The sequence below is a fragment of the Ciconia boyciana genome, chromosome 3, assembly GCF_034638445.1.
Source record: "Ciconia boyciana chromosome 3, ASM3463844v1, whole genome shotgun sequence".
Classification (NCBI taxonomy): Eukaryota; Metazoa; Chordata; class Aves; order Ciconiiformes; family Ciconiidae; genus Ciconia; species Ciconia boyciana.
In genome coordinates this window covers 95,633,651-95,660,583 of record NC_132936.1, presented here as the reverse complement: position 1 = coordinate 95,660,583, position 26,933 = coordinate 95,633,651, and the positions used below count along the sequence as shown (strand labels likewise).

The 26,933-nt window shown below is 36.3% G+C and overlaps 1 protein-coding gene across 6 annotated transcripts in view; it reads left to right on the top strand.

The window, feature by feature from the left end:
• Window positions 1-5,639: 5,639 nt before the first annotated feature.
• Window positions 5,640-26,933, top strand: part of KIF6 (kinesin family member 6) — a 173,831-nt gene continuing 152,537 nt past the window's right edge. For all 6 annotated transcript variants that reach the window (XR_012041872.1, XR_012041875.1, XR_012041873.1 and 3 more), the window contains exons 1-3: window positions 5,640-5,746; window positions 6,749-6,858; window positions 10,151-10,225. Coding sequence is in view for 2 of the 6 variants with exons in the window: in XM_072858203.1 (XP_072714304.1) it covers window positions 5,681-5,746; window positions 6,749-6,858; window positions 10,151-10,225 (251 nt within the window). In the remaining 4 variants the exon portion in view is untranslated. The remainder of the gene's footprint in view (window positions 5,747-6,748; window positions 6,859-10,150; window positions 10,226-26,933) is intronic.

The following is a 26,933-nucleotide window of genomic DNA, read 5'->3' as shown; positions in this document are numbered from 1 at the left end:
ATTTTTTTAATGGGAAGAAAACTACAATGGTAAAGGCAGACGATTAGTTGTGATGTTGTAACTATTAATTCAGAATGCAATGGCTGACCTTTTCAAAACATGTAATTGCCAGATCCTGTAACTCATACAGTCACATAATTGTTTCAAGCCTATAGGTTGCTCATGTTCTGTGGTGGACTTTCTCAAACACTGGAGCTGAAGGAAGTTTGACACTTATCTCTGAGGTTTAGCTTAAATGCAAATGCTGAAAATTCTTCAAGTGCAAGGCAATTTCCCAGGGAAGAGAGAAAGAAGATCTTAAACACAGTGACTTCAAAGCAAACCAAAACTTTTCAGGCCTCCAGCATGAGATGCAATCTCTAGACCAGTACATTATCTGAAACTGTTAGCTGTAACCTTCAGGCTCCATTTTCCAAGACTTTCTTCAAAGCTCTAGGAAATACAAATGCTGCAAACAGTTCTTTTTGTTTGGTAATAAAAGAAAGATGTCCTACAATTCCTGCATCTTTGTAATCAGCTCTTTACCTCTAGTAACAGGCCTCTTTTCCAAATCCTAGGAAAATTTTAAAAGCCTATTTTGTTCTTTAGCTAGCCCTCAAGAGAAGATTTCTGTTAATCAACAACTCTGTAATTGTGGATTTAAAAAAAAGGCTTTTGTTCATCATATTCATCTTGTTTCTTTCTACCTTATTTTTTCTTAGAGGTTGGAAATCTGCTGTTCCCTTTTTTTTTCTTTTTCTTTTTCTTTGTTTTTTTTTTAAGTGTGAAGATTCTTGCTTCTAGCAAGCAGTGGACATGGTGTGTAAACTCATCACAGTGGGGACTCTTAATAAAATCTCTGTTCATATGAAAATTAAGTTATATCATGGAATAGTGAAAAGATTGAGACAGATGTCTTAATCTCTTGGCTAATTAAAGTTTTGAGTTATTTTGGGTTTTTTTGTTATTATTACTTGTGTTATTTTTACAGCTTCAAACAAAATAATTAGCTTAATTAATCCTTTAATTAGCTTTTAAATGTACAGAATAGTTTCTGTCTTCATACATACTTGTACATACTACTTTGAACATTTATATAACTTTTCTGGCAAAAGAACGCTTGCTTAGAGAAAATTTCCCTGGGCCTAATGCCTATAAAAATGTAGCAGTCATATTAATACCGACATTACTTCAGCAAATAAGATACTAGGAGATAGTAAGTATTACAAGATATTAGGAGATAAGGTATTTTAATAGGTCTCCATACGTCTTCATTCTTAAATGCATATCCCTCAACAGTTGAAAAAATGGGAGCCTGCTACACTTTTATCTTCCACAATGGCACAAATTTTCCCTTACTTGACACTTTTCAAATCCTATACAAAAATACTCACATATAAGCTAGTTATAACTCAAGGATACAAAAAACTAGAGGTTACCTAGCTTGAAATTGGAAGTACCTTTAAAGCTATGAAACCTGACCTTTTGTATGATACACAACATAAAACTTTGTCCATTAATTCCTAAAGCAAATTGATAATTTCTTATTGAACTAGAATCTCTCTCAGGGACAAAATGAACTCTTTTGAAACTGCTTTGAATCCCATACAGTACTTATCAGCACTTCTTGCTCCTAAGCACAAAAGAAGCTACATTCAACCTACTGAAATAAGTGCAGACAACACCTGACTTTGTTCTTAAGTCGCTGGAATGATTCAACCAAGTAAGGAAAAGTTCTGTCATTTCTTTTCTTTCTTGACCGTACTTGAGTGTATGGGTTTGCCTTAAAAGGATGACATAAAATGCTCTACCAACTCTTAACCTGGAAGCATCTCAGCCTCCTGGTGAGCAGTAGTGCTACAGTTCTCTTTGAAGCGGCAAACAACTTTGCTGCCACTGCTACATTTTTTTGAACTTTGGATTTAAATACCTCAGGAGCTCTACATGAAAATGGAAACCACTTGATGAGATTTAGAAGAACCATATTCAGTTTCTTACCGTCTTCTGTATTGGACAAGCTGAAGCAGACAAATACCTTAGAGAATAGGAAAATGAGAGTCAGTAAAATGAGAAAGGTTGATTTCCTACAGATGAAATGAAGACCAAAGGTGCACAATAAGATAAATAATCAAGCTGTGGAAGTTCTTTGACTTGGAGATTTTTATTTTATATTTTCTGGGAAATGTGCAACTGTTGACTGATCTAATTAGGAGCAGTGCATGCCTTGTAGTTTTTCAAATTATTAACTTGACTGAAGGCTCCCTATAGCCTAAAAGTTACAACTGAGAGCATATTTTTTTTTAATAAACTCCACATTATCCATTGACAGTGACCTTATAAAGAAGATAGGTATACATTACACCCAGGCATGGAGATATTAGCATGGTTAAGATAAGAAAATAAGGTGAAGTTGAGTTCCATCAAGTGGCTTGGGGCAAGAGAAAGTACTCACGCTGTCTTTGCCTTCTCATTGCTAGTATGGTTCTAGAAAGATGTTTTCAATGTTCTTAAAAAAGACTTTTTGGAACAGAGGTTCTTGATTTCACCTTCTGGGTCAAACCTCTGCTAATGTAAGTGATCATGTAGTACTCTTTCAGAACTTTTATCATGTTTTCTTCAGTATCCAAAGAGACCAATCAAACACCTAATGCTTTTAATTTTCTTCTGATTTCCAGTGTGCATTTATTCACATTAAATAATTTCAATTTTTTCTTATGTCTATTTTAGAAGATTCTTTTGCTTCCACATCAGTTTCCCATAGTGTATTCATATCCATGCATAGATTTTCTCATATTTAGCCTTTGCTAAATAAATCAAGTCCTACTGGTCTGGTATGTTACAGCAAAATCTCCATCAGCTTAATCATTCTAGTAGCCCTTTTATTCAAAAACTTGAAGAAATAAAAAGAACTGAGCATAAACACACACAGTAAGTATGCTCAAGGTCTCACCAGGACCCTGTACAATAGAGTGAATACTTTGTTTCCTTTGTAGGACACATTCCCAATTCATTGAAGAACCACAGCTGCCTTTTTTCATTGGCAGCTGTCATCTGGACTTCCACAAACAGAAAATCTTCTGACACTTCTAGCTGAATGGATTCCAGACTGTAGCAAAATGTGTTGTTATTAGTCCTCAGTCCTACATGCCTGCCTGATTTTGCAACTTACACTACATTTAATGGTTATCCATATCTATTCCTCTAATCCGCATGGTCATTCATCTTCTCCTAGATATCTTGACCCTCTTCAGCACATATGACTCTCAGCCATGTCATCAGAGTTTATTTAATATACACTCCCATTTCTGTCACAAAGTTATTAATTAAAATATGACATAAGATCTGTCTCCTCACAAAAATCTACTAATAATTTCCGTACAGCCTGAGAATACCCTTTTTCTTAACAAACTATAATAGATCACCTTTAACTAGGTTCTCACTCATCTTGTAATTCTTCCACTGATCTCCAATCTTCTGCAGTCAACATACCACATACTCCACTCAAGAAGAAAAACTGGATAATTTTGATGTTCAAATTAATGATGCAGCTTTTGTTTTGCAGAAGGACCAGCAAGCCTAGGGAGTGCTAATTCTGAGCTGGGTGCCACTGGGCTAACAAGCCGCTCTTGAGCCGCTCTCATACTGCATTGTGGAGCACAACACAGAAGCTCTCTAGCATTTCTGCAAGGACAGCTGTGTAATAAAAGGGGTATTTCAGAAGATAACTGTGAGTCCTTTCTGTTATCTTTGCTCTTCTCTTGCCGTGCAAGTGACCATTCTGCAGGTGGCCCAGGATTTCTTCTCCGCTTTCAGAAATTCAGACTGTGCTTTTATGCTGTAACCAGCTTGAGCCTGAGATGGCTCATTGGCTTCTCTTTGTAGGCCATATCATATTCAGACTAGTCCTATGCAAACCCAGTTGGGTGTCTCTCCACCGTGCCACTGGTTCAGAGTTTACAGCTCAGACCTCGTGTCAAAGAAGGGCATCTTAAACCCTTTGCAGATCAGACTTTGTCCCAAAAGCAATAGTCTCATTCACCCAACTCCATATTCCAGCTACTGAACACCAGCAGACACAAAATGGCTTTCCACACACCTAATTGCAGTGTTTCAATGTCCACTGCCCAGTTAATTCACAATCGAGCTAAACTGCTAAATAACACATTTGACTATTACATTTGCTGTTTTCCAAGAATACTGTACTCTCCTGCATCTGTTTCAATACAAAACCAAAGAAACCAACAAACACACACAGTTCCTGGACCTTCAATTAAACATCCCATTTATTTCAGAATTCTGGGACTGAAATTATCTACTCTTCCCTCCAAATCCCTGTATCCCAGTCTAAATTCATTGAACTCTGTGGGTTCTGCTTCCCTCTTGGCTGCAGTTATTTCCCTCACACTTCCTTCCTGTTAGTCACTTCTGCCTCTAACATCATCTTCAGTATCCCCATCCCTACTGACAAGGGACAAAATTGTTTTGTAGTTTTGGAGTAATGCTGAGAAGATACTCACTATTTATTCCATTATCCCATTCCAATGTCCTGTTTTCCCTTCACTCTCTATTTAATCACCAAGTAATATTTTCCTTTTGTTTTCATTTTTACCCTTTTGACTTTTGCACTCGACTTTAGTTGGTGATTAGTCCTTTTCCATTTCATTCCCTCAAGGCTCACTACTTATGCCTCATATGCTTTCCAAGACAGTTATTTATTCAGTTGGGACAGGAAAACTTTCCCCTACTGTTTTTCTTATTTGGAATACAAGTTCAACATACTTTTACTATATCTGAGTTAAAGAAATTTCTATCCTCCTCTGTAATCAAGTCCCTGATTTTCCACTTAATTTAAATTAGTGGACTTGTAATCACTGTAATCTGATCTTTACCACTATGTCTCACGAAAACTAAGGCCAAAATAGTATCATCAAGTTGTTTGTGTGATTTTCAGTGACCACTTCACAGAGTAACGGGGTTCTACTATTACTTCTCTATAAGTTCAGGTCTCGTAACAAGACAACTACCCTCTATTTCCCTCTAGCAGTTTTTTCAGAACCTTTACTCCAACTCACCTTTACTCCAACTCTTTTTATATTAGAATTTTTAAAAAATGATGTTTTCATTGCATGTAATCTAGGCATTTTCCCCCAATTTCACTTCCAGATCTTTCGACTGGTTAACAAACACTTCTTTTGAACCAAGTGGCCTTACATGGGTGGTTTCAGCCGGAGGAGGGCTGTGTGGATGCACAGGTAACACACAACCCCACAGATCTGGTGGGGAATTTCTGGTGTGCCAATGGAGTGATCCACATGCGATATAAACACCACACCTTTCGCTCGGGCAGTGTTTAGAAGCTCCCCTTTCTCACAGCCATGACACTTCGGCCTCGGGGAAAACAGCTGCAGGGAATTACCATTAACTGCCACGCAGGCAGCCACCCCTCGCAGATGAAGCCCGGTTGCTCCCTCCACTCCCACTCCCACTCCCACTCCCACTCCCACTCCCTCCTCCAAGCCTCGCCAGGGAGCAAACAGGCCCCCGCCAAAGCCACCCGAAAGCGTGAGATGACTCGGCAGGAGCCAGACCAGCCTCACAGGCGCCCGCAGCTGCCGCCCCTTCCCGCCCGCCGCGGTGCACGCTGGGTAGCGTGCCGTGGTTACCGTTGCTAGGCCGGCTGCCCCGCACTTGGCGGACAGCGATGGTGAAGGAAACCATCCGGGTGTACGCACGGGTGAAGCCGCTGAGCAGGCGGCAGCAGGCGGGGGTAGGACGGGAAGCCAGCTGCTGTGCTGCCGGGGAGCGGAGTGGGGCGGCTGGGGCGAGCCAAAGGGCGTCCCGTGGGCCTGCGTGCGGCGGGGCCGCCTGAAGGCGGGAGGGAGCGGGCAGTGAGGGGGGGCCCCCCGCCGCAAGAGGCCCTGCCGCGCCCGCCGGCCCGTGAGAGCCGAGGGGCTTGTACGTGCTCGGGTGCGGAGCGGAAAGCCGCAGCCCTGTGCTGTTCTCCGAAGCCTTGAGAAGTTAACAAAATCACGAAGTACGGGAGCTTAGACTGCAACGGTTGGGGGAGGGGGCGAGGAACTTCTTTCCTGCGTAGTTCTTAGAGAAAGGCTCCACAGAAAAAACATTTGACGCTGGTCACTGGGTTTATGCAGTTCAACACTGTTCTGAACATTGAAGGGGAACGTGTAACTCCCAGTATTTAGCTGTCCTTGCAAGGGATAATAAAGATAATGAAGGGATAATAAACGCCTAATGAAGGCGTTCCTCAGAAATGGTGCATTTAGGTCTCTTTATTGTCTTGTTTTAAACCAGCTCTACTCATTCTTTGGTAGTCTTTCCTAATGTATTCTTCCAGGTTTTTTGGAGGGGGTTGCAATGGGGGCTGTGCTTTGTTTTTTATAACAGCTCAGACGTTGAAGTGGTTTAGTAAGCAAATTATGTCAAAGAGGCTACGTTTCTGTTTCAAATCTTATTGTAGTGTTTAGATGGTAACAAACAGGATAGTGGTAGTACGTGCTTGTTTGGTTGTATAATAGCTGAAGGAGGATCTGCTCATGTATTAAGGGCTTCTGAAGTAGGCAGAACTATTCTGGTTTGCTATGTTGTTTTGACATACTGATTAGCCATGGTGCACAATGCAATTCTGAGATTTGTGTGAAGTTTTTTTTTTGGGCAGTTACAGGTGCTAAGCTTACATAAGTGTCATACCTAAGGGCTATGCTGTTCTATTGATAAAATTATTTTGTTAATTCATATCCATGCTTATTAGATTTATTCAGTTGATGACAATGAGAAATCTCTGTCCAGTCTGGAAATTATCGTGCCACGTGATTTAGCAGATGGGTTTGTCAATAATAAACGAGAGAGCTACAAGTTCAAGTAAGTAAAATCCTTATCTTTTTATTTTCTGCCTTTAGTGATGGATATCACTGTGTAGATCTATAGAACCTGGAAAAGCCTATTCTTAAAAACAAGCTTTGGTATAGATAGGTTTATTTTTATACAAGTCCATTAACACAAGGAATACTCTAGCGTATTATGCTCTGTACCTGAATGGGTTTGATAGCATTTTATAAAGTTGTGGATTTTTTGTCTATCCATTGCAAGTCATTATACATTTCTAAGTCTCATCTCAAAGACTGCATCTTTATTTATCAGTTCTTCCATTTTTACAGCTTGTTTTGAATTTGCGTATGAAAATTGAATACAGGACTGTCTGTTCCTCTTGTGATCTAATGAGTTGGCATAGGCTGGCTAAAGATGTCTTGATGTAAAACACTCCGTTTAGAAACTGTTTCAGACATAACCAAAACACAGTAAAGAAAACCAGAGACTGTTGAAAGAAACAAAACCATCGTTGTAGAATGTAAATAGTTTTTAGAAACTAAAAATAACTACCAGCAATATCAATCAAATATTTTTATCTTTTCAACAGAAAACTTGGAGGCAACATTTTAAAATTTTTATGATGAAGAAAGCTAGATGTATAACCACCTCTAATGACTAGGTTGAGATTGTCTTTTTCCAAGTTGAATAATCTTTATTTTTGAAAATATCAAATCAAGTAAATTTGTTGCTTTATGCTATTAAAAAAGAGAGCCCCAGATAAACATCTGCAGCTCAGACTGATGTCATTTTACATCAGCAAAAGAAATCTGTTCTGCTTGGGAAGAGAGGAGCTGCCCTCTCCAACCAGATTAATATGCGAAACTAGCTTAGGTTGCAGATGCCCAAGCCAGCTGTAATGAATGCTGATGTTTTTTTCTGACTTTATCATTTATTAAAAAGTCTATAGAGATGGATTTTGAGAAACACTATGCCTTATTATTCTTAAGACAATGCAAAAATAATGCTATGGAGCAAACATTTCTTTTGCCTCCATAAAACTCATACTTTCATGAAGTCTGTTTATCCTGGTCACCTCAAACATTGTTATCCTTTGTTCTTACTTTCTTATATGGGAATCAAACACAATTGTTTGAATGATTTGACTGATTAAGGGTTAGCAGGATAGAAGATATGCCTCTATACTTTGTGTATTGCATTTGTCTGTGATGTTGTACACATCACATAATCCCTTGCAGTCCATGGTGCCTTTCTATATACCTGGTGTCCATAGTGCCTTTCTGTATATCCTGTGAAGTTCTCTGTGAGTATACAGTTCCAGATAGGAGGGACAACACAGCAGGGCACAAGCAGTCCAGGAGGTTTCCGGAGTGTATTAATGACAACTTCCTAACATATGGTTAAAAAGCCGATGAAGGGAGAAGCTCTGCTGTACCTCATATTTGCAAACATGGAAGAAATGATCAGGGACGTGAAACCTGGGGGTAGTCTTGGCTGCAGTGGCCATGAGATAGTGAAATTCAGGATCCAGAGAGAAGGGACCAAGGCAAAAAGGAGGATCACAACTCTGGAGTGAGGAGAGCAGACTTTGGCCTGTTCGGGGACCTGCCTGAAAGAATCCCATGAGACACAGACCTGGAGAGAAGTCCAGGGCAGCTGGCTGACTTTCAAGGATCACCTCCTCCAAGCTCAAGAACAGTCCATCCTGATGAGCAGGAAATGACGAAAAGGCAGCAGGAGGCCTGCGTGGATGAGCAAGCAGCTCCTGACTAAATGCAAACATAAAAAGGAAGTGCACAAGAGGTGGGAGCAGCGTCAGGTGACCCAGGAAGGCTGTCTGAGGAATGGGATCAGGAAGGCCTAGATAAGTGCACAGTGAGGGGTGTTGAAAATGAGCTGAGCTGCTGGGCTCAGAGGGTTGCTCAGGGGTACAAAGTGCAGCTGGAGGCCAGTCACTAGTGGTGTAAGCAATACTGCGATCCAATCCTGTTCAGCATTAATGACGTGGCTGATGGGACCGAGTGAAGCTTCAGCAAGTTCACAGACAATATGAAACTGGGAGGGATAGTTGGTGCACCAGATAATTATGCTGCTGTTCAGAAGGACCTCAAGAGGCTGGAGAAATGGGCCACTAGGAATCTTATGAAGTTCAACAAAGTGAAATGACAAGTCCTGCTCCTGGTGAGGAATAACCAGGATAGGCTCAGGGTTGACTGAAAGCAGGTTTGCAGAAAAGGACCTGGAGTCCTGGTAGACAAAAAGTTGAACATGAGTCAGCAATACACCATTTGCAGCAAAGAAGGCTGACAGCCTCTGGGCTGCATTAGGCAGAGTGTTGCCAGCAGGTCAAGGAAGTTGATCCTTCCCTTCTAGTCACCACCAGTGAGATCACATCTGGAGTTCTGTGTCCAGTTCTGGGCTCCAGCAGAGGGACACAAAGGTGATTAAGGGACTGGAGCACCTGACATGTGAGGAGAGGCTGAGCGACCTGGGACTGTTTATCCTGGAGAAGAGAAGGCTCAAGGGGATCTTATCAATGTGTATAAACACCTGATGGGGAGGGGAGGAATAAAGAAGATGGAGCCAGATGCTTCTCAGTGGTGTCCAGTGACAGGACAAGAGCTAATGGGCACAAATTGAAATACAAGAAATATAAAAACCCCTTTTTTACTGTGGAGTGACCAAATACTGGAACAGGTTGCCCAGAGAGGTTGTGGAGCCTCCATGCGTGGAGATACTGAAAACCTGACTGTACAGACCCCTGCTTTAGCTGACCCCCTCTTTGAGCAGGGGGATGGGAGCAGATGGTCCCTTCCAACCTGAAGCATTCTTTAATTCTGTAAGACAACTGCAGATATTTTATATAGGAAGTGACAAAACTTAGACTGAATTAAATATCTCCTTATGACTTACAGTAACTGTGCAGCAGAATGAAGGAAGTACTTACAAAAAAATGTGAGCCTGGCTATACTGGTGGGATGCTGTATTTGGTTATAGTGTAATCTATTTATCCAGGTTTCAGTGTGGTGCCAGTTACAAACACCGATTCTCTTGATAGATTTAAAATACGGTTTATTTTTTTCTAAGCCACATCATTTTATCAGAGGATTTTATTGTAGAGATCTTGTCAAAGCAGCACTGTGTACAGCCTATTTATGTACAATAGCACAACAGCACGCTGTGGTTAAGACTACAGGGAAAACATTGTACTAAGTTATGTAAGCCTAATGATGTAAACATTGACTATTACAAACACAAACAAAAATGTATGAATCAAGTAGTGTTTCAAGATTCTGAGCAATTATTATTTGCTTAATATTTTCAGATTTCAGAAAATTTTTGATCAAGAGGCAAAACAAGATGTGGTTTTTGACAGCATTGCCAAACCAGTAGCAGAATGGTACGTTGTTGATCTTGCAAGTAATCGGGGTAACACAGGGTCAAAAGAGCTTTCATTGTATTACTTGGAATAGAGCTGGCAAATGTTTGTCTCACTGTTGTAAAAGTGGATTGATGTTTTAATTTTCTAAATACTGACATCTCTGAACCGAGGAGATATGCAACAACCCCCTGAGAATTTTATGTATGGTAAGGTTCCATTATTTACTCCTAAAATAGCACTGCTACTGTTGCCCCTTTTGTTGCATAGGCATGGAAATCCATGTCTAATTAGTTTTTTGTCTATAATATGAGCTCTCTTCATTGCATTAGAAAAGTATTCCCCATAGAGTTCCATGATGGGGTAAACCTAACGAAAATCTTATCCCCCTGTTTAGTTTTCATTAAGTTAGGGACACTCATGAATTAATACCTGTGGATATATTCTCAAATTTTGCCCTCGTTATTTTTGTCTTAATGTGTAGGGCAGTGATTTTGGCATTGTTTTTGTTTTTCTCCTCCATATAATAATCAAATAATGCTCATATTTTAGAGTTTGCAAAGGCATGCATTTAAGACTGATATAGAAGCCCTCTTCATTCATTCATGTGGATTGAATACCACTCTGAACTGGGTGGCTTTTCCAATATGCCACTCTCTTCGCTCAGCTTATGCCCACATTGCTGGTTAGTATTGGTTTTAGTGGGGGAGAAAATCCCACACTGGAGGAAGCAGAATTTCTGCATAATGTTTATCAAACTTACTGCTCAGAATCCAAACTTGTAGTGAGTTGGGAAGTATTACTTTAGGTACCAACTTTTCTCATTCATTGTCTGACCCATCCGTTGGTTTAAGCTATGATTCTGCAAGTTATTCTTCAGCCTATTGCACTGCCACATGTTTTGCACTGAAGGAAAACAGGTGTCCTCAGTTGGACACTTAGTCTTTCTCAAATTGTCACTTGGAAGTAAAAATATACCTAGCTCTTTACAATTTCATTTTCTTGAATTTCCCCTCTATTTTCTTCTTAAAAGTCCCACATAAAGCAGGAGGATAATTGACAGTGAAAATGAAGAGCTAGTGAATTTAAAATTCACTAGAATAAGTTAAATATGCTTTAAAAAAATTTTGTTACATTATTCTTTCACCCAAAAGGGATTTCTTTGCTTATCTGACTTTATAACATATAGCTTCAGGTTAACTCATTTACTTAACTTTAAATACTTCTGTGTTTAATGGTAACTGCAGACAAAACCTTCCGTATCTTATTTGACTGCTTGGAAAGAGAAGGGTTAAAACTCTTGTTGTTACATGCTATGGATTGAATTATCCTCAACAAAAACTCAGAGTATCAAAGCTAACTAGCAACAGACTGACTGATTTTTTTCCTTTGGAATGTTTTGCTAGAATATGGAAAGGTTTTCCAGTTGAATAATTCACCTATACAGTGCTCTAATAAAGAGGAAGTGGTATTGTTTTCCTTTGTGTCAGTGTTGGCTGATACAAGATTTTTATACATTGATTTGCTCCATTATGTAGAGTTTAGTTTTGATTTTTATAGATTTTTAAGTACTTAAAAGCTATAAAAATCAGGTGTGTTTAGGCATACAATTATCTCCAAATAGCTGTCTTTAATGCTAAAACTGATTTATGAAATCATTCTTAACTGAAACAAGACTTTTCACTCTGTGTGCTGTAACATGTTAAAGCTTGTATTCTAACTGATCTTTTAGTGTTACTGATAATATTGAAGGATAATTTTGCTTGTGTTTTTATAGTAGAGTAGGCAATACCTGAAGTATGTTCCTGTTTCTCATCCTGTTCCTTCATTTTTACCTTTTCTTGGGCAAAAATATGTATTTCAAAATGTCTTCATAGTCATGAGGTTCCTTGGCTAATGGAGTCCTTAACTGTGCCTGAAATTTATTTCACCCTATAGTTAATGACTCAATTTTCCTTTCCGTTGTGGGACAATAAGAATGGCCCTGTTACTCTGAAAGACCACAGTATTACATATCAAAATGTTTTTCACTATTCGTTTCTTTCTAAGTCAATGTTCTCTTGCAGGGAAAAACTGTTGAAAATGCACTCATTTCTGTTGTTGGAGTCACTTTACTGACAGAACAGTTTTTGTCTGTGTATTGCCAGGGAAAAGAAAGTAGCAGGAAAGTATCAATGAAATAGTTCGGTAACATTTTGAGGCTCTTTGCCATGCATACTTACAATCATGAGAAAATTCAGTTAGACTTGAATGCTCAGAAGAAAAATCTTGGGCATTGTTTAAACTAAAAACAGCAATGCAGTGTTCAGGATTCTAAAATCTTTCTAGTTTGTTCTTGGATGGATGGAAATTGGATGCAACTTTCTTTTTTCTTTTTTTTTTTTGCTTTTTAAGTGTGTTTCTTTGATGTTGGGCCACTACTTTTCTCTCTTTAAGTCCAGTTACATTGTCATCTTGCCTGTGGTTTCAGAGGCACCAGACATTAGTTCATTTAATTTGCTTCTTCAGTCAAAAGTGCCAGCCTCTGCAAACCATTATAAGCATGTCATTTGCTTGATGTTTTTATTTTATTACTTTGTTAATGCTTGAGTCATCACTTACTTGGTTTCTTTTTATTATTTGTTTCTACTTTCTGCTTTTCCTTTTCCTTTTAAATATATATTATTGACATTTTTTTGTGCAGAGCCAACTTGATCTTTAAGAACCAGCACTACCTCTATTACTCTATCAAAAACCAGAGAAAATAAAAAACATCCTTCTTTTACAGTTTGCTAATAATTAAGTATTGCTTTAGTCTAACAACAGAACAAGGTTACTCTTATAATGCTTCAAATGTTAGTGTTATGATGATTAATGCAATCAGAAATTAAGTAGAAAATCTTAGTGCTTTGGAATTAGTTTTGTTTTCAGTTCTAATATGGCCAATGTTTTGTCTTGATTTATTAAAGAATAACATTGAAAATATTTTCTCTTCAGATGTATCATGCAAATAAGAAACAGCTCAGCTCTCATAAACCTAATGGCAATCACCTATGTTTTTTTGAAAGATCTGGTAGCCTCCAGGATAATACTCCCATTGCTGCAGATTTTAGTTTCTTCTTGTGTGCTCTGTTTATCCTAAGAATTAGCATCTATAATATACAAACTACTTCCCTTTACTCTTTTCTGGTTTTTTTCTTCTGCTGCTTATTCTTAACAGAAAACGTAGACAAAATATTTTGTAGAGCAGCATCATTATAATGCTGACTACATTTTGTAATGTCCCTCTTTCCCGTTTTAGGAAATATTTCACCAGTAATTGAAAATGTTTGGAAAACATATTTACATTGTTACATTGCCTTGTAGTATAAAGCCACAGGATGTAGACTAAACATCCTAATAGGATATTTCTAGCTTTACTGAGTGTGCTCATAGAAATCCAGTGAGCATCCTTTGCTTTTCTGCTATATTTTTTTTCTTCCTGTTTAAGTCTGTGAATAAGATGATATAACAAAAGTATTTGGACCTGCTGTTTTGTGGTTTGTTTGGGTTTTTTGTTTTTGTTTTTTTTTTCCTCTCTCACTAACAGCTCAGGGATTTGTGTTTTACTATGTATTCAAGGAAAATAAAATAGCTACAAGTTTCTTCAAACTAATGAAATTTCAGTAGTTTGTAAAGGTATGCTAATTTTCTCTCAAATTGTGCTCTCCTTTTGACCATCTAAGCTAGAGTAATGTTGAATGTGCTTCACTTTCACTGACTTCGATAGGATTGTGGATTAATAATCGCTCTGAAATTTGAACCATTAGATAAGAAATTGCTTGAAACGTGAAATCTGACTTAGTTTACAAGGTTTTGTAATAAAGATTTTTACTTATTACAAATAAAAGGTTCCAAATAAACTATGACCTCTGTTTTTGAACATCATCGAGAAAAAGAAATGGAGAGATTCTTAAAAACTTTAGATTCTTATTTCTGAATTTTTTTATGGTTCTTCATTACTTTTAAAGCTAATTATGAGGGACAGATAAAAGTTATACCTTTACATCTTTTTAGAGCAAAAGGAACATTTCCTGTTTTGTTGGAAGCCCTTATCACATACAATACCTTAGTATAAATTTCTCCTGACAAGAAGAATATGGAATTAATGGGGCTATTCCTTTGATAGTACTTAATCTGCAGATTTTGTCATGCTTCAAAATGTGATGCAATTTGTATTTTCCTTGTGATATAGACCTTAAATTGTCAAAAAAGAAAAATAAAATCCACATATCTGAAATCTTACAATCATTTGATTTTACATAGGAGAATATATAGCTCTTTTAGCTTTGTCATGGGTCTTTCAGAACCTCCTTAATTTCAATTCTTGTATGAAGTTATTACACAAACTTTGGCTTCATGCAAATGTTTGGCTTTTGGGTAAAAGATCATTATTGTGCAACTGGAATTCCAGATGATTTTTTTAGTTCACTTTATTTTTACTTTTGTATAATACAAGGTCTTTTTAATGAGTATTTAATAGTATAATTATACATGTGCAACATGTTAGATGTTTAAAATAGTTTTAATAACATTAGTTGTAAGAGTACAAACTGTCTTCAGGACAATTTCAAACTATGACAGCAGGAAGTATATGTGACAGGAGGACAGAAAAGTAAAAGTCAGTCATGGTTATTTATTCATCATGTAATAGCCAAAACCCGCCATTAAATTGGTTATTTGTCATTTTGCATATCAAAAAAACTTATTAAGAGCTATTTTCCGCTCTAAAGAAATTACAACTCAAAAGGAGTGTATAGAACTCATCCTTTTGAGGGGTCAAATAAAGCAGCTTTTTTAATTAGGAGACCTGAAACAGCTACAGGTTCCTTACCTGTATCTCTCTGCTTCAGTGAGGAAATAATCTGAATTAAGTTCCTTAGAAGATGCACTAAACTTTCATTCTTATTTGAACTCATCTTACCTGGGCATTCAAAAAATCTTGCTTATATCTATGTATCTTCCTATACATGTGTCAAGTATCGGTAGCTGTTTCTCCACCTTTTTTACCCTCATTCTCTTCCCCTCTGCCCTTCCTCTCTTTTTAGGCTTGTTTAGTGGAACTGCAGCATGTTGCCTCTGTATTTGTAGACGTTGCTGGCTGGTACAGCAGGTTGCTGCGTGCCCTAATAGGAAGGATTGTTTCCAACGCAGTGAGCTCAATGAAGACTCATACAGTTTTGGTACTGCAATGTCAACATAAATGTCAACTCACTTAAGTTGTAATACAAAAGGTTTGAATGACTAAAATGTTGTAAGACCCTTGTGATACAAATCAATTACTTGCTTTTTATAGTCCTGGCACAGTAACTCCCCAACCAGCTTAAAATCTCTTGGTATCATCAGCATGGTACAATATTTTCTACCATGATCAAAGCTGGCCTTTCTATAAAGACTTGTTAAATCTTCATGCTAATATGATTAAAATGAAGAATGCCTAGTAAAACAACTATGCTCTAGTAGTGGAGGGTTTTTTTTCTGGAATTTTTTTAAGGTGTAAGCATCAGGCCTGTAAGCACGTGGATTTTCTAGAAGATAGTCCTTGTTAACTAATTAAATGACAGGCTTGTATGAACAATTATCCATTCTAACCTGGATATTTTTGTGATACAGTGTGGGAAATAGTGGCTTGGCTCACCTGCAGGCAACCTTGTGTCACCGCTGTATTATTGCGAATGTGGGTGATTTAGGTACAAAAAAACGGTAGAATCTATGTGTAGTAAAGGACACTTATTTTTTGGGGATGTCAGCTTGAAACAAATGCAGCTTAAAGTTTCCTCTAAATTGAGAAATTGGAGCAGTGATGCTAGCAGTTCTTCCTGAAAGTGTGTACAGTTATGAGGCAATAAAAAGTGAAAAGCTTAATTAATGTTTCATCTCAAATGATTCTTAGTTGCTCGTGTTTATTTTGACTTAAATTGCACAGTTTAGAATTGTTCAAGAAGGCTACTTATTATAGGTTACAGTTTGATAACTTTGATTCAGAGTATCTTTGTGTCACTTCTGCAGTTCTTATGGTGGAATTCTAAATATATTTAGATATTTTAGTTAAAATAAGAAACTCGATTACACCTTGTTTTTTTTAGGAAAGCCCTTTTGAAATTTCTAAGGAAACTTGCTTGCACTAAGCTCTCAAACACAGTTAAGTGCACATTTGGAAACTGGTGCTGTTTTTGAAAGATAAGGCATTACCAAATTAGATTTGTTCCATAAATCTGGCAAAAGCATAAAGAAAAAAATGTCATACTGAGATACTTCATTTATTTTAATTAAAAGAAACTTTAATCTGAGCTCCAAGTGATAGAAGATACCTAAATACTGAGTCTCTGTAAAGACAAATCCTCACTGAAAACTGTCTTTCCAGATCCTGCAAATGAAGTTCTTCCCTCTCTTTATCTTAAACATCACGTCTGGGGGATGGTTTTGCCGGGACTGTGTTGAATTTTTTTTCTTAATAAAATAACTATGACAATTCATAGTTTTTTGAGATAGAAGTGGTTTCCTGAGATAGAAAGAAGGAAAGTGAGGGACATTGGTAAAATATTTCAGGTCAGCAAGAAATGAGATGAGGAGAGGACTGACAGTATCCCAAGGTCAAAAATATTGGTATTTTCTGCTTCTTTCATTAGTCTAGTATTTTAATAGTTATTGAATATTTTTTCCAACCTCATGCCTATTTGTTACCAGTCATTTAAAATGAAGATGTCAGAACTCAGGTTAAAATAATAACATGAAGCTGAAATAAACTAACAAAATAAAAGTAATTAATTTTTAAAGATGAAATTTGTTTCTTGTTCCCAGGATTTTCTCTTATCTACACATAAACACTCACAGAATTTAGTCCTTACTTAATAAGGCCTCTTTTTTTCATTTAAACATTTAGACATGTTTTATTTATTCATATTATAAACTCAGTAAAAACTTTTCACTTTGAACTTTTTCATTTTAAAACAAAACAATAAAAATTACAGATGGCTTAAATGCATCTACTTAAATGATCTTTTTAATCCTTTTGAAGACTGAGAAGTATGTCTTGCAATAGGAATTAAGTGTCAGAGCAAGCAAATCTTTTTGCTTAGACTTCATATTCATCATTGCTGTGATGGCTTTTGGTGTTCTGGATGGGCTTCATTTACCAATTGCTGAGACAAGATTTCCACATTTGCCTGTAATACCTGCCAATGTCAAAAACTTGAGAATAAGGTTACGATTTCTTTGTCTTTTTCATAATGAAGTTTGGAGTAACACAAAAGGAGTCAGAGCACTCTGACTTCCCTGAGGAATACTGTCATATTGGTGGTTATAAAACTGATGCATTGAGACTAGTCTGAAATAGAACAGAGTTTGTAGCAGTTTGTAGCATGTTTTCAGGGACTGATAAGGACTGTTTACTTTTTCCTTCTTCTGCTGATGATTCTATGTGAATTATGCCTACTGCTAACAAATTAGAATAATTAGGTCAGAAGGGATCTCTGGAGGTCATCTGGTCCAACCTTCTGAGCAAAGCAGGTCTCGCTTCAAGGTTAGATCAGGTTGCTTAGGCCCTTGCCCAGTAGAGCTTTGCAAATGTCCCAAAGATGTGGATCCCACAACCCATTTAGGCACCTGTTCCAGGCCTTAACTATTCTCACTGTGAAGAACATTTTCCCACTTGGAACCTACTTGGAATTTCCCGTCTTGCAGCTTGTGACCACTGCCTCTTGTCCTACCACTGTAGGCCTCTGAGAAGAGTCTGAGTCCACCTCTGTAACGATCCATTGCATAATGGAAGGTGGTAATTAGGTACATGAATAGCTTTCTCTTCTCCAGGTTGATAGAAAACATCTCCCTTGGCTTCTCCTTGTGTGTGATGTGCTCCAGTCCGACCTAACTTGGTTCTGTCAGGCTCACTCCAGTTTCTTTATAGCATCCTTCTTCTAGGGAGTTCAAAACTGGACACAGAACTCAAGGGGGAGAGTTTGTTTTATTTTTTTGCAAATTTTGATGGTAACTATTTTGTTTGATTCAGCAAAACCAGTGTAGCAGCAGAGGAAGCAGAGTTCTTTGTTATACGTAGGCACAAGCCTGTCTGAAGTCTCATTAACAATGAGCACAGAAACAAATGAAAAGTTCTGTGGCTATAAACTTTAAATAGAACAAATGATCTTCACTGGAAATTAAAACAAAATGTAGTCAGAAAAACCAACCACAATAAAACAACCTCAGTCTGCTTTCAACCTCTGTCTACTGTCACTGGGCTTTATACCACTATTTATATTGTCTCAGATACTCAAGGACAAAGTACTGAATGATATTTTAAACTGTAGTAACTACCCATAAATTGTCTAGCTCTCACTTGAGGAATTTCTCACTTGAGGAATGTTAAGTAGTTGTAAACATAACGTATCTATCAATTTAAGCAGAATTGCTTGCATGAATTAGACTCCTGCATCACACCCTTTATTTAGGAATTAGACATCTTTCAGGCATGATGCAAGTCAGTTGGGTGACTGAAAATGCCAGTACACAACTCTGTAACAGCCATTTACTTAAATAGGCATCTAAAATGAATTTTAAAATGAAAAGTTAATTTCTCACTGTGCATGTTTTTAAATCGCCACTAATTATGAGTAAATTAGAAAGTGCAAGTTAACTGATAACTGAGTAAGAAACTTTGAAGGAAAAAACACAATGCTTTGTTCTCCTTTAACTACAGTCGTATATGAGTCCATCCTAGATTTTAAGGGAAGAGGCAGGGTCTTTCTAATGTAACCAAAAAAACCCAATAATCCACTGAAGCCCTGAGCCTGGTCTTGTTTTCCCCCAATTATATTAGCGAGTCTAATAAAAGATGTTACCTCTCTCTAAATACATGTTTTTTTCTTACACTTTTAGACCATCATAGTTGCAGCTACAGTGTTACAGCATTTGTTTATTCTTCCTCAGTGTTACTGGCTAAGTCCTTACATGTAACAACCATTTCTTATTAACTTTTTTTCCTCTGGACGCTGAGGATTTTTTCATTACTGTCTTGCCACTGATAAGGGAACTTTTAAAATATTGAACCCTTGCTATTTTAATCAATGATTGATTTTTTTTTTATCAGTTTCTCAAAGTTCAAACAGCAGAAGAGAAAGCATGTTATAATTAATTTTTCATAAGGCCAAAACTTATTTTCTTGAGCAACCATCATTATGTAAGCTTTTGTATAACAGTACTTGGGTTATGAAGCAGTTTTAAGGTTGTGCTGAAAGTGGTAAGGAACATTTACTTCAGCTTGCTGCTTTTTGTTATTATGTTTCTTCTCCAAAACAAGTATTAAAATTAAGATTATTCCAAGTTAATCGGAAAAAATAATTTGTAGAATGTATGTTGGGATTTCATAAAGTATTAGAAGTACTTTTGATACATGCAGATATGTTTAAATACTGTAGTGTGTTTAAGCATTTACACCAGCAAAAAAATCCGCATCAAATTGTCCCAAGCTTTGGATCCCACCTAAAACTCAATGAGATTATTGGAAATGTGGTCATTGACTTGAATGAGCTTTGGATCATGGTCTCATGAACTCTTTCTCAGTGTGTTTTCTAAATCTTTCCTGGTTATTTCAATATTCTGGTTAGAAAAATACAGAAAGCATTGTAATTTCTGTCTCAAAGATTGTCATTGTGGGAGATTTCTTGGTAGTCTGTGTCATAGCTTGGAGGTAAAACTTGAAAATTTTTGGTTTGTCCCATCACATCATGCTAAATTATCTTGCTGTCATAATATATGGTTAGGTTTGTACAGCAGTGTGATCAAATTAATCTCCTTAGTCAGTTGTGTGCACAAACTATCTCTCACTTGGAAAAGGTGTGCTTTCAATTGTATACAATATAGAGAACATATTCAATACTTTGTGTTTAAAAAATGTTGCTGATTAGCTTTGTACACAAAGCTGTTTTTTTTTTAAAAAACAGCAATATTTTTTCAGTGCTTAGCCAGAAAAGAAGCATTCAATTCTTTGAGTAAAATGTAAGAACAGATCTAACCTATTTCTATGTTAAAATTATCTAGAAGTGGGCATATAATTAGATTAGAAATTATACTGCAGAATAAAAGGATGAAGAAGATTTAGGACTGTAATAAAACAATACTTACTCATAGATTAGGAGTTGTTTGCCTGCAATTAATATTATTTCATTAAAATTTGTATTAGCTGTTGTTACCATTTTCTTGCTGGTCTATGAATATTTCCTTTTCTTGTTTTTTGTTGGTGGTTGTTTTTTTTCTCTGTCTTATTCTGACTTCCACCAAAGGGAACCTTTGTTGTATAATTTTAGGTTGTTTAATGATACCAACTTTACTAATCAGATCTGCTTATTACATAAATACTTGTTGATGAATTCAGAATACTTAGCAGGTAATCATGATGCTTCCTCACCAATAATTTGCTTTAAATTGACTTTTCTTACAGTGATTAAAAGCAACAAGACTAAAATTTATCATCCAACACACCTTTACATACAGCATACGTATCTAAATATAGTCACATAGACATACATGTTTCAATTTCAAATTACTATATCCAGCAGATATTACAATTTTTGAATTGTATACAGCTTTGTGATATGTGAGTCTTCATATGGTTTGACCAGAAGTATTTTCACTGGAACACAAAAATAGGTATACAATTTAAAAATATATATTTACCAAGTACCGACACAATTATTAATTATACTACAAAATCTGGGAAATCCTAATATTCTGGCATCATGAGTTAAATCTAAAATATGAAGATTCAATTTCTTTAGTTCTTCTGATCCATTTGAATTTGCAGAGTGTGACCTTTTTGGGCCTTTCTTGGCAGTCATGTAACTGAGATCTCCTACATGTTAATAACAAGATATGAAGACAGCTCAGTATATTAAATGAGATTGAAATATGATTGTTTGCAGAACTACTGTATGTCTGTGTTTTCCCCAAAATGTCATCTTTTTCTGGAAAGCTTGTCTTCACAGAATTTGAGGTCTTGGGCAATTTTTTTTGAGACTTCTTTACATGTAGAAATTCAGGCCAATGACATTTGTCCATACTCAATGGATTTTGTCGTTCATAGGTATAAAGTCCAACATGTCGGACTTACTGCTCATGCACACAACAACTTAGGTTTTTCCTTTACATGTTTACATTGGTCCATATTTTCCAGATAGGAACATGGAATACCTGGTTGTAAAGCAGTAGAAGCAAAGCTGAAACAACAATTTATTTGTTAGAAACGGACTTTTTTAATATCTATTTTTCTGTATTTATTTTCTTTAAAGCTAAGCCTAAATATTTTTTAGGCAAAATCAATACACATTTTACTATGTAAAGTTTGCTTTATGTGGCTTGTGATGAATAGCACTTTATTTTCTTTTTATAAAAGCTAAGGCTATCACAAAGTGTTACAAATATATGCCTGCATGTTTTAGCGTGTAAGGAAAATGAACTCTCTGAATTTCCTAACACAGTGAAACAAATGTACAAATTTGGACAAGTTTTAGCTACTGTATTTTAAAAACGTATTTTTCTCTGCAGTAGACTTTATAGTTCTGAGCTTGGTATTGTTAAAAAAAGAAGGCCCTCCAGGAATTCTGACAATCATAACAGGAGTAACTTTGCTAAAATAATACCGGAGACAGATTTCTTCAGCAACATTTTAGCTAATCTGTCTGGAAGTAGTCCATGAACTTCTGAACAGGGAGCTATACAACATTGCATAAGTTCATGAAAGATCTTTTCAGCAAAGCCTCTCCTTGGATTATGTGTCTTTGATGTATTTTGTTTGAAGTAGTAAAGAGACAATTTATTCAACAAAGTGTCTCCTTAACCATGCCAAAACTCAACTTCCTGGGAGAAAAAAAAATGCAAAGTTCTGGATATTCTGATAACACCGAGGGGGCGTGACTGAAAATATCCTTTTAGTGTATGATCTTTATGTATGCATATTTTAAAGCCTTCACAGGACTACCGTCAATAACCATGTCGACCTGTGTACTTTCAGATACTAAGTTTAACAAAGGTTTGGGATTTTTGTTCAGAGAATTTGAAGAGCAAAGATGCAGACTTTGCCTGGGTGAACTGATGTCTTGCAAAGTAGATTTTGCAGAATAGGCAGAAAAGAGCTCCTTATTCTCTGGCGCCTTTCCCAGTAGAGAATCAGTTCCACTACTGTTAGGGACCGCTTTAATTTGCAGATGAGAATCTTCAAGGATCCTTTTGGTGGATGCTGTTTAGACACTGTCTCTTCTTGTCATCTCGTAATTGGTGTTGCCAACTTTTTTAGGTATCTGTTGCAATTACATTTCGTGATGAATGGGAGAATGTGTATATTTTCTGCTCACTATACTAACTCTTAGCATCTGAGAGACCGTTCACTTTGTCAAGGGTAATTCTGCAGTGTAGTTTGCTGTTGTTTTTGAAATAATATTTTATGGGTGGCTATAGGGTTATGAAGCTTTCTATGTTTTTATTTTCCTAAAGAGATCGTGTATCTTAGGTTGAAAACAGTAAGTACATATCTTAAACTTCCTGAGTATTTAATAATTAGATATTGGTTTAATTGATTTATAGATTGATTAGGTATTGGTCCACCTACCTATATTATTACCATTTCAGTGTAAAACTCCTTGGGACAGTGAACTAAAATTAGATTGGTAAAATTTGGTATTTTTTTTTACTTGAAGTTCTTAAAAGTGGAAAAAGAGCAAAATATATCTTTAGCAAATATTTGCTATGATAATAGTTTCTCCACAAGCCTTATTGCTAAAACATCCTGTATTCCCATTGATTCCAAGAGAAGTTCCTTAAAAGAAGTGTGAATTAGTAACATCAGGCATGGATTTTATATGACTTAATCCATGCAGACTTTATCACATACAGGCTTTAAAAACTGACATTGACTAATATTCAGAATATTATACCGAGATTGGTAGTTACACATCTTCAGTTTCAAAATCTGTTCTTTCATAAACATATATGTGTACACATAAGGTTTAGTTCATAAGTTTAATTCTTTGTGAACAAGCTGATACAGTAGAGGTTTTTCCTTTTCGGAGTGTCTTCCCATCTACTCTTTTCAGGAGGTGAGATCATAGTCTTCAGCTTGCTTCTAAGCCAAAGGAGCTCTGTCAGTCCTGCTTGAAATCCTAGTCCCTTGTCTTTTATAAAAGTGGTTTTCTTCTTAGACTTAGAAAGGGAATTTATTCTCCAATCTGTCTTCATGGGGTTGTGCTTCACTCTTAGAAGGCTTTGCCAGCAGTTTCACTGATATTGTTGGTAGTCCTCTTTCCTTACAGGCTTCCTTAGGACCTCAAGCAGGGTTTTCTTAAATTGGCTTGGTTGTTAGTTTTAAAACACTCTGAATGAAAAAAATGAGTGCTGTAAATATGGACAGGATGCAATTATATATATAATTATACACGCATATATCAAAAAGATTGACTTTCATCTTGGATTTTACAGTTGAACTCAACTGTGGAATCATAATCAGCACTTTCATAGTACCTCTATGCAATGCATTATTAATATTACCTATAATTACATTGGACTGTGAGAATACATTATTGACATTGATATGTTCACATTTTCTGAACTTTCAATGTTTTCCAGAAACCTGTTCAGAGCTGTGCTCATGGACTGCAATAAGAAATATATGAATATATGGTTCATATAAGAAATATATGAATCAAATAACACAAAGAAAACTTACTGATTTTTGTAGCTGTTTTGACCATGTATGGCATGTGACGTTTTATCCTATGTTTACATGTGTGGTGATCCTAATGAACAGCTTTTTGTGAAGTACAGGGACCTCAAGTCAATAGTTTGTGGCCACACCTTTACCACTTTTTTAGACACATTGCAAACACACCTTTCTGCAGGAGCCATGTCGCAGTAATTGAAAATATATACCTCTAACAACTTTAAAGAAAAGGAGTAAGAAAACTTAACAATCTAAAATGCTAGATCTAGAAGTGCCATAGAGCAGAGATGTAAAAACAGAAGAGCAACTGTATTGGGTCAGAGCAAAGTTCCCTCTAGACCAGTACATTTTCTCTCACAGGGACTAACAGTCAATGCTTAGGGGAAAAAAAATAAAAAGTGTAAGCATGTAGAGCTACTTCCCCCAAGTATTCTGTTAGCCTCTAGTCATTTATAGTTTAGGGACTTTCTGAGTTCTCTGTGATTAGTAGCCCTGAGATAATTTTTTTTTTTTTTCATGAATTAGTCCAGTCTCTACTGAAGCCTGTGCGAACTTTTAGTGTCCACAACATCCCATTGCAAGGAGTTTCACAGCTTAACTGCATTTTGCATGAAGAGTCATTTCCCCTTGCTTGTTTTGAATCTGCCATCTCTGAGCTTCTTTTCATACCCCCTACCTTCTGACAACTCATTACTGTCGTCAGCATTCAGATACTGTGACAGTGGGCACTAGAAATTCCTAAGATAGATGAATGAAGTGTTTTATAATAATAATTGTTTTGATTTTTAACATCTGGAATATAAATTTATATATACTGTCTTTGGGCATTTTGGTCTTTGGGAGCAGATGTTCACTGTAGTTCCTTTCAACATGTTTCTGGTTTTGTCTCTGACATCCTACTGTAATGGACTAAAATAAGCAATTTGGCACCTACTCAGGCCTTTATAAACTTTAATAAGTTGGAGAACCATTGCATCTCTTGTGGTGCCAGACCAGCAGCTATCTATACATGGTTCTTTTCCTCTTATGCAAGGTTGTTTGCCCCCTTTTTATTTTTTAAAATCTTAGCTTATTTATCACTTTTTCAATAAACAAAATGCACAAGAAAAGTTTTAGCTTTTCTTTTTCTTTAGCAAAATTAGTAGGTCCTTAAGCATAGTAAATCAAATCCAAAGTAGATTTTGCTTCTGATAAGTTTTATCAATAAAATAATTCTTTCTTGATTACCTTATTTGTTTTCAGATAGTTCCTTCATATATTTTGTCAGGAGATGCTGAAATTGTGGTAGAACAATTTTGAGATGGATGAATCCAGGAAACATTTTGTAACTGACAGCTGCTGAAAGGAAAGAAAAAAGCTTGACAGTCTAATCTGATTTCTTTATCATATATCCTGTCAACTATAGACTCTCATGAGTTCTGGTTTGACTGGCCATCTGAATATTACAGTCAGTAACTGATTTCATCACTATTTAATTTGTGTTTCTAATAATTTTTGATGATTTTATTTGGTTTTTGTTTGCTTTTACAGACAAGTGAAAATGCAAAATAATTATGTCCTCCATCATTTTTACCTCATTGTTTATAGCCGGTCAGTGTGAAGTGTAAAATCTTAGAGCACTTAAAATATTTTTCAAGTTCAGGGCAGTTCACAATAATTAACAAGAAATGGAATTAGAAATGTGGAAATAGATTTTTAGTATTTTTGTCTTTTGAGACAGAGCTGTATGAGGGAAATGCATGATAGTCAACTATGAATGTCAATAGACATTTTAAAAATTGGATACCTGAAATTTTACTTTTACTATCAAGGGAAAAATGAAATGTATTTATATTTCAGACATCAGCCCATCAAAGGGGTCTCACTTGAGAAAAATATGACTCTGTCTTCATAAATAGTGCAAGAAATTTTGCCATATATTAATAAGAAAAAAAAATGCTATATTTGCATGTAAAAATAGTTCCTTCAAATTGTACTGACTTATCAGTAGTGGAATCTAAATCACCATAATTTAGGGGACTGCTTTTTGTTTGTTGCATTAAAAGCCCTCTCCTTTAGAACAAAATCAGGACCAAAAATCTCAAAATATATTGAGTCACAACTTGAAAATTCCGTTTAGTCAGCCATGGCTCCTTAGCTGTATGTCAGCTTCAGCCGACTCCCACATTTCCTCCACGGTGTGCAGCTATACCACTGTCATTAAGCTTATCTACTGTTTGGTGGAAATCAGGTGGAAGTTGTTGGTGAGAGTGTGGTGAATTAGAGAAAGATTTTTGAACTAGACTTTTATTAGGCACTTTTGCAAGTAGAAGTAAGAGGTGTGAAAAAAGATGATTGAGTCTGAATGTCATTTCAAGCTATGCCATTGCATAGCTACTATTACTGTTCCACAGAAGCTTCTTGTACAGACACAGCTCTAACAGAAAAGTTTGCTTTTACCAATGTGGTTTTGCATGTTTTCATAGTAAATGAAGATTACGTACACTGATATAAGCACAGGTTTTCCTGCATACCCTTATCCAAGCTAGGAGTAGTCTGATAGTTTAGTATAGTAGTATTCTCAGAATAAAGAAAGACTGCTGATATAACTGTATCCTTCCATGAGTTTCTAACCATGATATAGTCTTCTCTGTTTGCAATTAATGAAGTTATATGTGAAATATTTCTAGATTCTGTAGCTGTAATGTATCAATGGTCACAATTCCTGACATCTACAGTCTTTTAAGAGACTAAATATCATCCTTGCAAAAAATCATCAGCCAAAGAAAAAAGTATACAAAGTTAATGTAAATAGTAATAAATATGATCAACTAATGATGATATTGAATAATAGGGTAAGTCAAGGCATCAAAAAGTCCTTCAGTTCTAGATATTTTAAATTCCATTGAATCTAGAATATGTATCTTGAAGTGTATTCTTGTATTACTGAAGATAGCTGCTGTTATCTGCATTTCTGCAGATAAATGCAGATAAATGCAGAATTACTGTTAATTATATTTTGGTTCT